Source organism: Pleurodeles waltl, chromosome 4_2, assembly GCF_031143425.1.
Source record: "Pleurodeles waltl isolate 20211129_DDA chromosome 4_2, aPleWal1.hap1.20221129, whole genome shotgun sequence".
NCBI classification, from domain to species: domain Eukaryota; kingdom Metazoa; phylum Chordata; class Amphibia; order Caudata; family Salamandridae; genus Pleurodeles; species Pleurodeles waltl.
The window spans coordinates 1,019,179,620-1,019,192,611 of record NC_090443.1 but is presented as its reverse complement, the minus strand read 5'-3'; the positions used below and the strand labels follow the sequence as shown (position 1 = coordinate 1,019,192,611).

At 46.2% G+C, this 12,992-nt stretch overlaps 1 protein-coding gene across 2 annotated transcripts in view; it reads right to left on the bottom strand.

The window, feature by feature from the left end:
- Positions 1-12,992, bottom strand: part of LOC138293602 (serine-rich adhesin for platelets-like) — a 620,895-nt gene that overhangs the window by 436,659 nt on the left and 171,244 nt on the right. For both annotated transcript variants that reach the window (XM_069232871.1, XM_069232872.1), the window contains exon 6: positions 11,293-11,406. In XM_069232871.1, the coding sequence (XP_069088972.1) occupies positions 11,293-11,406 (114 nt within the window). The remainder of the gene's footprint in view (positions 1-11,292; positions 11,407-12,992) is intronic.

Here is a 12,992-nt window from a genome sequence, read left to right as displayed (position 1 = left end):
TTTGGTGTTCCATTAGCCGAAGAAATGACAGAATGGCCTGCTACTAACTTGACTTTGCTAGGCACAGAGCTGGACTCTGTTTAGATGGTGTTATGACTGCTGGGAGGAGAGACTGGCTCTTTGAAATGTTTGATATAGAAAGTGATGGGTGAGAAGAAATGTGAGTTGAGGAAACGGCAACAGGTGCTAGGGCACTTAACCGTCACTTGTGGAGTGGTGGCCCTGCTTCGGGAATTGTTTCAGGCAACCGACATTTGCCATGAGAAGGGCAACAAAACCACTCCAAGGATTGCGAATGACAGACAGAATTAAACAGGACTTGACAACAAAGATTGCCGCACCAAGCGCCACCAACGCTAAAGCTGGGCCTCGTAGCGCTATGAGCTGTTTGCACTACTGAAAAGTCTGTGGAAGCTGAAATCCTGAATTGTGCTGCTTCAGCATCGAATGCAGATCACTCTGAACTGTCTTGGACTGAGGTCAGGGCTGGATCATTCATGGGACCACGTCTGGCACCTGAGCATAGGAATTGAGATAGGCGCTCAGTGAACTCCTCTGGTCCTCCAAGAATTATTAATGCCTGCCTGAAAGCAGTGTCCATGATCTATACCACTGGAACAGTGAGCGTGTTGTATGACGCTTTTTAGCAGCATGCAAAAAGCATTGGCAAAGCCATAGGTCTCGTCTTTGGCACCTATAGGCTTTCTGAATTACTTTTGGTTATGCTCTTCGCCGTCGGCCTTTGTCCCGATGCTGTGCACCATTGTCAAAATGAATGAATTAAAAAGGACAAGTGATGCATGCATGTGAGATGATGTATCCGTGGGCATGCATTAGAATGCATGTGCGTGCCAGCGAAATGATGCAGTAGCCATTGGCTTTCATTTTTTATTTACCGACCCGAGATGGCAGATGCCACTGGGATTAAGAAATTAAAAAAATTTAGTGCAAAAGTGAACAATTTTAAAGAAACAAAAGGACTATAAAGTTTGGGGGTAACGGAAGAGGGAATGGGGGTGAATTGCAGAACAAGAACTCGTCTTCAGGTTTAGTTCTATTGGTTGTGTGTCCTAATGGTGACATGCATAAATCAGCAAATCGGATGGAGCCGGATAGTGTCAAACTTTGAAATTTTACCAACCTGGTGAACCCTGCATATCTCTGGGGTCAAAGGTCCTGGGTGGTGCAATCAGAAATGGGAGCAATGAGCACAGCATCTTTGAGCAGCCCTCATACTTGAAGACGTCATTCTTGTAACATGAACTCTTTCCTCCTCCCTGCGTCTGTGAGAAAAGGCTGGTGAAGTGTTCTTAGGATTGTGAGCACTAGTCCCCCGCGGTCCTGAGCGGATTCAATGAAAGAATTACGCAATCATTTGGGGGGGTGTTAAGGTGTGGTTATTAGCGGTTATGAGCTAATGAGTTTCAGTGTGAATGTTACACACTGATGCAGAAAGATATTGGCTATGAGCTCCATGTGTGGCATGTTTTTGAGCACGCTTCCGAGCTGAGGAGAAAACAACAACTGGCGACAAGTAGGGGGATACATGCTACAAAGAAACAAGACTGCTGTTCCTAAGAGTTTGGTAGGTTATAGCAAACTGCTTGTGCGTGCCACATGAGCCCAAACCCGGGTCAAAGAAGCCTACACTTGGTGTATGTGGAGTGCAAGCTCCACTCCAGCCCATATGAGGCCTCGTAGAGAAGTTGAAGGCCTAGCAGAGGAGTGCCATTGGAAAAACCCGCCAAGGCTTGCCTGCTGGGCTGAAGAAGAATACAGTGCTGTGCCACTACATCAAGCTATCATTCACACAAAAAGAACTCTAACGGCAGTAACAATCAGGTGCAACATACAAGGAAGCAACAACCAGGTAAGAAAAATAGAAATGTACTCACCAGAGAAGAAAAACTCTTTACGATTTCAACGTTGGACGTGACGTGCTAGACAGGATGATCTGTACAAAGTGGAAAGTGGCATCCACTACGTTCTGAATCTCACCCTGAGCAAAGCGACTCAAACACACGGCCCACCGCTATCAAAGTCACAGGTTGGACTGAGAGTGGTGAAAGCTCTCGAAACAGCATGAAGAAATTACTCGAACACAGAAAAACGAAAGCAAAGACCAGAACACGCAAGGAACAGATAATGCATTTACTGTAAATAAATTAATGAGCCACATGATCGTTAAATGAGTCAGATGACCTGAACTGAAATACAAAGCTGGTACTTCCAATAGGCGGGGATTCAGGTGCACAAGGAGCACTGCCTGAACAGCACACACTCTCAACGGCAGTAGGAGGAGACACAAAGCACACCACAGCCACTTTTATAAAAACCACCTCGGCCGAAAAGCAAAATGTTGGCTCCAGATGGACCACCTGGATCAAGACTTTTGATGACTTCGTAGATGCTCTGGAAGAAGTAAATGCCGAGAAAATCATTAAATACTTAAAGAATCTTGCTAGTGATGGATTAAAAGAAGTAATAAAGAAAATCTCACAGACTGAGACAATGTACTGTCAGATGAAGGAAGCATTAGGAGCCAAGTTCAATGCAATGCCAAACATCAACTATGAAAGGTACATTTTCAATCAAGCGAGACAACAGGGAGGTGAAACGATGGATGAGTTTGTTGAGAGACTTGATGTGCTTCTCAAACACTGTAAGTTTAGTGACTTTAATGATGAAGAAGGCAGGGGCGACACAGACTGAGGATGCTAGAACTGGCGGCGGAAACATTTGGTGTTCCATTAGCCGAAGAAATGGCAGAATGGCCTGCTACTAACTTGACTTTCCTAGGCACAGAGCTGGACTCTGTTTAGATGGTGTTATGACTGCTGGGAGGAGAGACTGGCTCTTTGAAATGTTTGATATAGAAAGTGATGGGTGAGAAGAAATGTGAGTTGAGGAAATGGCAACAGGTGCTAGGGCACTTAACCGTCCCTTGTGGAGCGGTGGCCCTGCTTCGGGAATTGTTTCAGGCAACTGACATGTGCCATGAGAAGGGCAACAAAACCACTCCATGGATTGCGAATGACAGACAGAAATAAACAGGACTTGACAACAAAGATTGCCGCACCAAGCGCCACCAACGCTAAAGCTGGGCCTCGCAGCGCTATGAGCTGTTTGCACTACTGAAAAGTCTGTGGAAGCTGAAAGCCTGAATTGTGGTGCTTCAGCATCGAATGCAGATCACTCTGAACTGTCTTGGACTGAGGTCAGGGCTGGATCGGGGAACAAGGGATACCATCAACTTGAATTGGAAGAAAACCGTACATACATTACCACTTTTTCAACTCTTTTGGTTTGTTCAGATGCAAAAGATTGAGCTTTGGAGAGTCGTCTACTGCAGAAATATTCCAAGATGCGATACGTAGAATAATTCAACCTGTTAAACATGCTTTCAATTACAGTGATGATATACCGGTATTTGGAACACTATGGAAGGAGCATGATAAGGCTCTCAAATTAGTGTGTCAGTTACTTACAAATGCAGGTCTCACATTAAATGCAGGAAAGTGTGAATGTCACAAAAACAAACTCAAGTTCTTTGCGCACATATTTTCTGATGAGGGGATGACTCCTGATCCAGATAAGGTATGAGCACTGTCAGTCGCCAGTCCCCCACAAGATGTCACCATGTTACTGCCCTTCTTGGCCAGCTATTGTTCAAGGAACATTTGTGACTGTGCTACAGTGAATGCCCATTTGCAGAAGCGGACCAAACAAAATGTCCTGTTCTGTTTGTCCTTTAAATGTGGCCAAGGTTTCAAAAGAATAAATCATGTGATTGAAAATGCAACTGAGATGGCCTGATTTGATCCTAAACTACACACTGAGATTGTTGTTGATCCTTGCTCAGCATAATAGACATCTAAATGCTCGGAGACAGACTGTGGCATGCACCAGCAGAAGTTTGTCTGACACAGTGAGTGCCTATTCCCAGAAGGACAAAGAGAGTCTGACTGTGGTGTGGGCCTCTGAACATTTTCATGTTTTTCTGTATAGAAAGCATTTCACGATTGTCACAGACCACCAAGCGCTGCTCACTATATTCGGAAATCCAAAAGCCAAGATGCCCCCTCACATTGAGAGGTGGGGGTTGCGGTTACAAGAGTACGACTATACAATCATGCATAAGCCTAGTGAACCAAAATCCTGCACATTATTTCTCACCAGTACCACTACAGCAACACAGCTCAACATTGAAAACTGCTGAGGAATACAACAACTTCACTGTAAGGTCAGCACGCCAGTAACCTTATTGATCGAACAGATTGTTGCCGCTCCAACTATCGCTAAAGATATGCTTGCCCTTAAAAAAAAAAAAAATTCAATGCAATCATGGAGACACAGTGTTCGACCTCTGAGTGTTAAAATTGAATTTCAAAAGTATTGAAAAGTACAAGATGAACTGTCACTAAAGTGGGCATTGTGCTAAGAGGTTCCAGGATTGTCATACCCGAGAGTCTGAGAAAGTAAATCACTGAACTTGCTCATGAGGGACATTTTGCCATTGTTGCCACCAAAAGAGCCCTCGGAGATAGAGTGTGGTTCCCTCAATTGGATGAGAGAATTGAGAGGGAACTAAAAGAGTCAGTTATGCAATTGCCTTTCCCCAAAGGTGACCCAGAACCCACAAACCTTGTCTGATCTTCCTGCATGTGAGTGGGAAATAGTTGCTATAGACCTATTTGGGTCCCTTGCAAATGGACACCATCTAAAGGAGGTCATTGACGAGCATTCCCATTTTCATCTGGTAGAGGATATATCATCAACAACCCACGACCAAGTCATTGAGCGGCTGGACAACATATTTGCAGTGTGGGGCATACTGGACACTCTCAAGTCTGACAATGGTCCACCATTCAATAGCAAGGAGTTTAAGGAGTTTCTGACTAGACTTGATGTCAAGTAGCAGAAAAGCACATCCTTGTGGCCTCAGGCTAACAGTGTTGTGGATGGTTTTATAGGAACCCTGAAATGAGTGAAACAGCGTGCATTGATGGCGGAAATAGAGCTAAGCTAGGCATTACGTCAAGCCCTCTGTGCCTATCGTTCGACTCCTCACCGGTGACAGTCCTGCCACCTTGATGTTTGGTAGAGTTATAAGAACCAAGCTACCACAATGGATCACTGAATGAAATCAGAATGATGAAGAGGTTTGTGCTACTGACACTGATCAAAAAAGTCAAATGAAGACATATGCTGATCAATGTCGGCGAGCTCATGAGATCGTCTTTGACAAAGGTAACTGGGTACTCGTGAAACAAAAACGGAAGCAAAAGACAGAGCCTCCGTTTGATTATGAACCTCTGAAAGTTGAGACATGGAAGGGACACATGTTAACTGGGCAATGTACTGGCAAATCCTTCACGAGAGATTCGTCACATTTCGAGAACCTGTCGTGACGATCATCGGTCCCTGTAATACCAGATGAGGCTGCTCTACCTGAAGGCCCAGATCAGACATTTAATCCTGTGCCCTCGGTGTCCAATTCAGGTACAGTTCAACTACTTTATACCATACGGTCTGGCCGAATCATGCGAGTACCTTGAAGACCAATCAAAGGAATATAATGCTGCTGCTGTTTATACCTTTTTATTTAAAAATGTAGTGTCTTAGGATTGAGAGCACTAGGATCCTGCGGTCCTGGGCAGACTTAATGAAAGAATTACACAATCATTTGGGAGGTGTTAAGATGTGGTTATTAGTGGTTATGAGCTAATGAGCTTCAGTTTGAATGTTGTAAGCTGATGAATATAGACGTTGGCTATGAGGTTCGTGTGTGGAATCCTCTTGTGAATGCTCCCGGGCTGCGGAGGATGCACCATAGTGTACTCTGACACTTGAAAAAACGTTTTCAATGAATGTGTGATATGTTTGTAAGCAAGGACCTACAGCTCCCTACTTCTAACACTGAAGCTGATAGCTGGTGACTTTATTGGCAAAAGAAACTATCAGGTAAATCATTCCAGACCGCCTCAACTACAGTAGGCAACAGTCAAGTAAAAGTAGACTGTTGGAAACAAATCCACGTCAGTCAGTTCCCAGTGCTGCTGTTTTGGAGCGCTCGCTGCTTCTGCCAACTGATGCTGAGGTCATGCCCGACCTTTGTAACATTAGTGTGTGTGATTTGTGTGCACATGAAGGTGGGTATATGCATGTCAGTCGCAGCCCGTCCTTTAGGGCAGAGGGGCCACGCCACCCCACCTTTTGCCCCTCATGAAGAGTGCCTGTCACACTGAGCAAAGGTCAGCCTGACAGACACTGTTCATTTTCAGATCAGGCAGCCACGAACGAGACATGCGTGATTTGCGCAGACTCCTGGTTGCCTGAGCTGAACTTTTCTGGGATGAAGTGGTCACAGCTCCTATGGGCATGATCTCCTCAGCTCAGCAAAGATGCCTCGAGGCCCATCCCCTCAGTGACGTGGGGAAGCGTCACCCATTGACTCCGACCTGGACGCTTCAGGTTTAAGCCCTGAAGCGTCTAGGGCGAGTGTCAATCAGTGACACCTCGTCACAGAGTGGGGTGGGGTCAGAAGTCTCAGTTACCCCATCCCACTGTGTGACAAAGTTGGGACTGTTGCCTTCCCTCATTGGCTGACCTAAGGTCAGCCAGTCAGGGAAGGCAGCAGTCCCAACCCTCCTGGGACCTCCGAAGCAGAGCTGAAGGTAAGTGTGTGTGTGTTTTCTTTTTTAATGAATGTTTGGTGCGTGCGTGTATGTTTGAATATTTGATGAGTGTTGTGAATGGATGTGCGGGTGCGTGCATTTGTGAATGATGGAGTGTGAGTGTGCTTCCCGCCCACCCCCTCCCTCCTAAACTTACAGGCCGCCACTGATGCATGTGTAAGCGCTGGAGTATTTAAGGGTCTGTGTAAACGGACTAAGTATGTGTTTGTGCAGGGGTTGCATAGCAGCATAACCATTTTGTCACCAAGGCTGAGCAATATATACAGAAAATCAGGAACGAGAAAAAAGAGATACATGAAAGGGGGTTGCATGAGTGTGAAATAACTCAGTTGCTTAGTGGTAATCCTCAGAAACCAGAAACAGAAAAATCAATTTCCTCTCACCCACCACTAACAGTGGGGGGGTAAGTAAGGAAAGCAGGACTGTGTTGGGGGAGCCTATGGATCGGACTAATGAAGATTACTGATAAGTAACAAGATCAGTACCTACCTCATCCATCAGCCTTCACAAATTGTGTGTATACCCAAACCACCAACAACCCACGGAAGGAAATTGATAACTGAGACAAAAATCTGAAGCACTATGGCCCTCATTACAACTTTGACGCCGCCCGCCAAAGTTGCGCCGCAGGAATACCGCACCGCGGTCTGAAGACCGCGGCCGGCATTCCAAGTTTTCCCCTGGGCTGGCGGGCGGCCGCCGAAAGGCCGCCCGCCAGCCCAGGGGAAAACGACCTTCCCACCATGAAGCCGGCTCGTAATCGAGCCGGCGGAGTGGGAAGGTGCGACGGGTGCTACTGCACCCGTCGCGTATTTCACTGTCTGCTATGCAGACAGTGAAATACAAGCGGGGCCCTCTTACGGGGGCCCCTGCAGTGCCCATGCCATTGGCATGGGCACTGCAGGGGCCCCCAGGGGCCCCGCGACTCCCCCTCCCGCCATCCGGTTCCCGGCGGGAGAACCGCCAGGAACTGGATGGCGGGAGGGGGAGTCGGAATCCCCAAGCCGGCGCAGCAAGCTGCGCCGGCTTGGAGGATTCCTTGGGGGCAGTGGGAAACCGGCGGGAGACCGCCGGTTTCCCTTCTCTGACCGCGGCTAAGCCGCCGTGGTCAGAATGCCCCGCGGGGCACCGCCGGCCTGTCGGCGGTGCCACCGCGTCCCGCGGCCCTGGCGGTTACAAACCGCCTGGGTCGTAATGAGGGCCTATATGTTTTATTGACCCAGAATATATATATATATATATGTATATATATATATATATATATATATATATATATATATATATATATATATATATATAATTGTGTGTATACCCAAACCAACAACCCACGGAAGGAAATTGATAACTGAGACAAAAATCTGAAGCACCATATGTTTTATTGAACCAGAATATATATATATATATATATATATATATATATATATATATATATATATATATGTATATATATATATTACCTAGTGGCGAATGCCATTAGGTGGTTACAGTCACATCAGCTAGGGTCTGGAAAGTTTCAGGGTGATCCATCAAGCGGGAGCTGAGAAAAAGGGGGGTTAAAAAAGGTGCGTTTCCCATGATAATTCCCACAGGGATTTTGAACAGGAATAGCGCCCAAACCACTGGACAGAATGACAACAAATTTGGCAGGAAGTTAGTTCTTGGTCCAGAAAGCGCCCTTTTTGTTATTTGGTGTAAATCCGTTCAGTAATTTTTGAAATATTTAAGAAAAAACAAATATGTATATATAGGGACGTGAAGGGTCCGCGAACCCTCCCAGTCTCGTACTGAGATCTGGCTGTCTGCCAACACTTTAATAAGAAAGTGTTGGCAGACAGCTTGGGATTCAACTTCAGCCGAGTCTCAGAAAAAAAGGTGAAAAAACCAAAAGGGGCCTGACTCCTTAGCTCTGGAGTTTTTGGCATGAGCCGCAGCAAATCCGCCAAAAATTTAAAAAAGAAAAACAAGCGCAGGCTTCCGTGCTTGTTTAACGGCAGTCCCCGGGTGGGCCAGGTCCTGAGGGCATTCAATTTTTGAGTGCGACGGTAGGGGTAGTGGGCTGCCCACCCCCTACCCCAACTCGCAGCTCCAGAGGCCACCATCTCCCCGGGGCAGATTGTGAAAAAGAAATGTGGGGGACCACCTGGCCCCTCCGGAGCCCTAGGGACCCCCACCTCCTGAGAGCAGATTGTGAAAAAGAAATGCAGGGGGGCTGTCCCAGCCCCTCTGCACACCTGGAGACCGCAACCTACCCCGGGCACAATGTGCAAAGAAATGCGGGAGGAGCATCCACCCCCCCCCCCCTCCACCCCTGCAGCTCCAGGGAGCCACCTCCCCGGGGCAGATTGTGAAAAAGAAATGCGAGGGCAGCCCAGCACCTAACGCCCCCCCAACCGCCACCCCCGGCAGCCCGAGGGACTGCCACCTCCCCAGGGCACAATGTCGGAGTGGGATGGAAGAGAGAGAGAGAGACAGTCATTGAAATGGTCTCTCCATGCAATGTCTTCAAATAGTAAGACTAGCAAGATGTTTGGTACCAATGTTATACTTATGTTGGGATGCAGAGCAGAACAGAGTCACTGGTCAAGGTCTTGTGCTGTCACTCAGTGGGCTGAAGGTTCAAATCCTAGTATCGCGTGGCAGTGTGTTTGTTTATTTACTGGTGTTTTGACCAATAAACTTTCCTAGTGATGGAACATTCAAGTTTCTTTCCAATCACATACTCGGGTTGACTGTCATAGGTATGTCTGGAAGCATCACAGTAAGCATGGTCTAAAGTTTAAGGTCACAGAGCCTCGCAATAAAAGTTGAGGATTCTACTCCAAGTGAGTCTGTGGTCATTTTCCTTCTTTAATTTCTTGTAAACATCAAAAGTTTAAAGATCGTACTGAAAAGTGATCTCACTCTTTTTTGATTGACAAATACATTTTTCTTTTCAGTTTGTCCAGAAATATCTCATTCTAAGTATATCAGTCATTAAAGCCTAAAACACTCTCTATCTCTCTCGCTCTCTTTCTCTCGCTCTCTCTCTCAATTCTTCTTTTTCAATCTCTTTCTCCACTCACACACCCACTCAGACCCTTACACAACCACTCACAGACCCACTCAGAAACTGACAAACACACTCACAGGCCCACTCAGAACCTCATGCACCCACTCACAGCCCCACTCAGACCTTCACGCACCCACTCACAGACCCACTCAGACACTCATGCACCCACTCACAGACCAACTCAGACTCTCACACACCCAGTGAAACCTCACACACCTACTCACAGACCCACACAGACACTGACACACCAACTAAGACACAGATGCAACCGATCTCACACCCAGACAAACACTCTCACAGCCACTTTCACCCCCAGATAACCATCTCACACCTATTCTCACGCCCAGAGAGAGGGGCCAGGGCCAACTCCCACAGTGCACGGCCAAAGGCCGTGCGCACCATGGTGTTGGGTGTTTAGGGGGGTTGGCCACAGGGTCTACTGCAGGTCAGGCCTCGCGGCCAACCTCCCACCGCGCACAGCCTTGGGTCGTGTGTGCCAGTGGTTGGACTAACCTCTAGTAATAAAAATAACTGTGTTTAAAAAAAACTAAGAAATTCACTGACAAAAAAAAAGGTTGCAGGAAATAGAATTTAAAAAACATAGAGATTCACCTGTTGTAGTTAGAGTTATCTCAAGTAACTATAACTCGTGCCCTAAGGTAACTATAAATTGCGCCCTCGCCATGCACTGCTAATTACTCCACAAATTACCGCCCTCATGACATCTTTGATAACATCATTGATCATATCAATGTAATATTTGCAGTCACATTTTTGACGAAAAACTGTGTATGTCGGGGCATGAGTTATAGTTACCTTAGGGCACGAGTTATAGTTACTTGAGATAAATAACTAAAACAGGTGAATTTCTATTGTTTTGTATGTTTAAAATGTGAGCCTAACTATAACATCCTTGTAACTTGTGGTTTTTTAAGTGAAATAAATCCAATATTGAGGAGGCTTGTGTTTCATTGCATACATGTGATAGCTTCCGTACCTGTAGTCTTGTGAGATGTTCTATGTGAGCCACAGCCGGAAGCTTAGCATGTCGGCATCTAATGCAAGCACATATGCTTCTCTTCCCAGTTCTCCTCTACTGCTGGGGTGTCCTCTAGTTCATCATTTGTATACTTAGGTGAATGACTATGGAGGGTTAAAGCATTCGCATTATTCCATGATACCCTGCAGGGGGGTAGAAGGAGGATGTTCCATGACAGATGAAGGCTGGGGCTGCTCCCAGCACAGTTGTTCACAATGGGGGATTCATTTTAGATTTAACTGTATTACTGCAGTTCCTGATTTACTTTGTGATGGATGAGCAATGGGAGTTTGAACAGCGCTGTGAAGAACTTGGCGTTGGAACTTGATATGTTAAGAGTTCTGACAACAACAACAGTATATTTTGCTTTCTACGTCAATGACCATATAAAATTTATTTCCAACCAATTACGTGCATACTCAATGGACTGGAGGTCAGAATTTCTCTGGTGTTTGTTATTTAATACATGAAACATGCCTCAAGGCTTCCTGCAGCCAAATGCTCACCGTTCGCCTTGTCCCTGGTTGATCTTCAGATTCTGATGTTGGCAAACTAGATCTTTCTCCCTGGCTTCCATCACCTGAGGCATCAGCAGTCTGGTCTGAGTTGTTCCTTGATCTCTGTGGAGAAAAATAATACTTGAGATTTTAAAATATACAGAAACCAACATCTAGGACTATTCACAATCAGCCACGTTACTGATGGATTGAGTCTCTATGTTTAGTATTTAAAGTTACAAAGTGAGTCAGCTGAAGCTGGGTTAGTAAATGGAATACTGCCAGAGTCTAAAGTGGATGTTATTAATTTAGGATCCGCTCTCCATTTTGGGTGACATTTATCACTAGGGCAGTACCCGGTAGAAAGTGTATTTACTCTTATTGCTCTATAGGCTGTGTACACCTAACATCATGCTGCATCTTCATCCATGACCATCACTGCGTACAGTCAAATCTACCGGGAGACATTTGAGCACACTCCTTGGTCAGGGTTCTTGGCTAAGCCTGTTTCAACCCACTGAAGTCCAGTCCACTTCATAAGCCTGGCTCTCAATAGATATTCATCTATGGAATTGCACATGCAGCTGTCCTGTGCCAGCATTCACTTTCCAAAGCCCAAGCTAGACTGTTCTGGAGCACCAGATGCCACCAGCTACTCTTACATATGGTGATGATGCAGAACAGCTAGGGAAGAATGTCAAGAGTACCTTTGAGGATGTGATCCACTCCTAACAATTCCCTGTCCGAAGACCACAGAAACAATGTGAGCTTGCTATGCTCTGCTCGGTGCTCACACATCTGCACCATTACTGGCTGAAAGGAGACCCCTGGATGTTGAGGTATCCGGATGGTCCAGTGGCTGGGTTATTGTGGGTTGACTTCATGCAAGGTTTTCAGATTCCATACAATGTGCTACTCAAGGGCAGTTAGGTAGAGAATTAAGGATGCATGGAGAAGCCCAGGGAGAGGGCAGAAAAACAAGACTAACAAGTTACGTTGCAGAATGATAGGCCAATTAGCAAAACACCAATTAAAAGGCCTCATTGTATTGACACTGGCAATAGCTCCTAAGAAAACATTGCACGAGTTTTGTTTGATTCATCACCTTTCTTGGCCTGAAGAGGCATCAGTAAATTACTTTATTGGCCAATTAAAATGACATACACCAGCATTGGCACAGCCATGGAATGGCAGATTGCCGGTCCAGCCAGGTGACATTCAGCTCCTGGGGACTGAATTTGAAGGGTTCCACTACATGGACAGGTCCATGTCAAATGGATGATCGTGGCCTGGGCGATCTTTGAGAAATTCAGAACCTGTGCGAAGTGGGTTGAGAGACAGCTGTCCATGCCTGAGCAGGGGTGGCATTCCCTCAACACTCAGTGATGGTTGGGAGGAGCGCCACAGACTGAGGACGCTAGAACTGGCGGCGGAAACATTTGGTGTTCCATTAGCCGAAGAAATGGCAGAATGGCCTGCTACTAACTTGACTTTGCTAGGCACAGAGCTGGACTCTGTTTAGATGGTGTTATGACTGCTGGGAGGAAAGACTGGCTCTTTGAAATGTTTGATATAGAAAGTGATGGGTGAGAAGAAATGTGAGTTGAGGAAACGGCAACAGGTGCTAGGGCGCTTAACCGTCACTTGTGGAGCGGTCGTCCTGCTTCGGGAATTGTTTCAGGCAACTGACATGTGCCATGAGAAGGGCA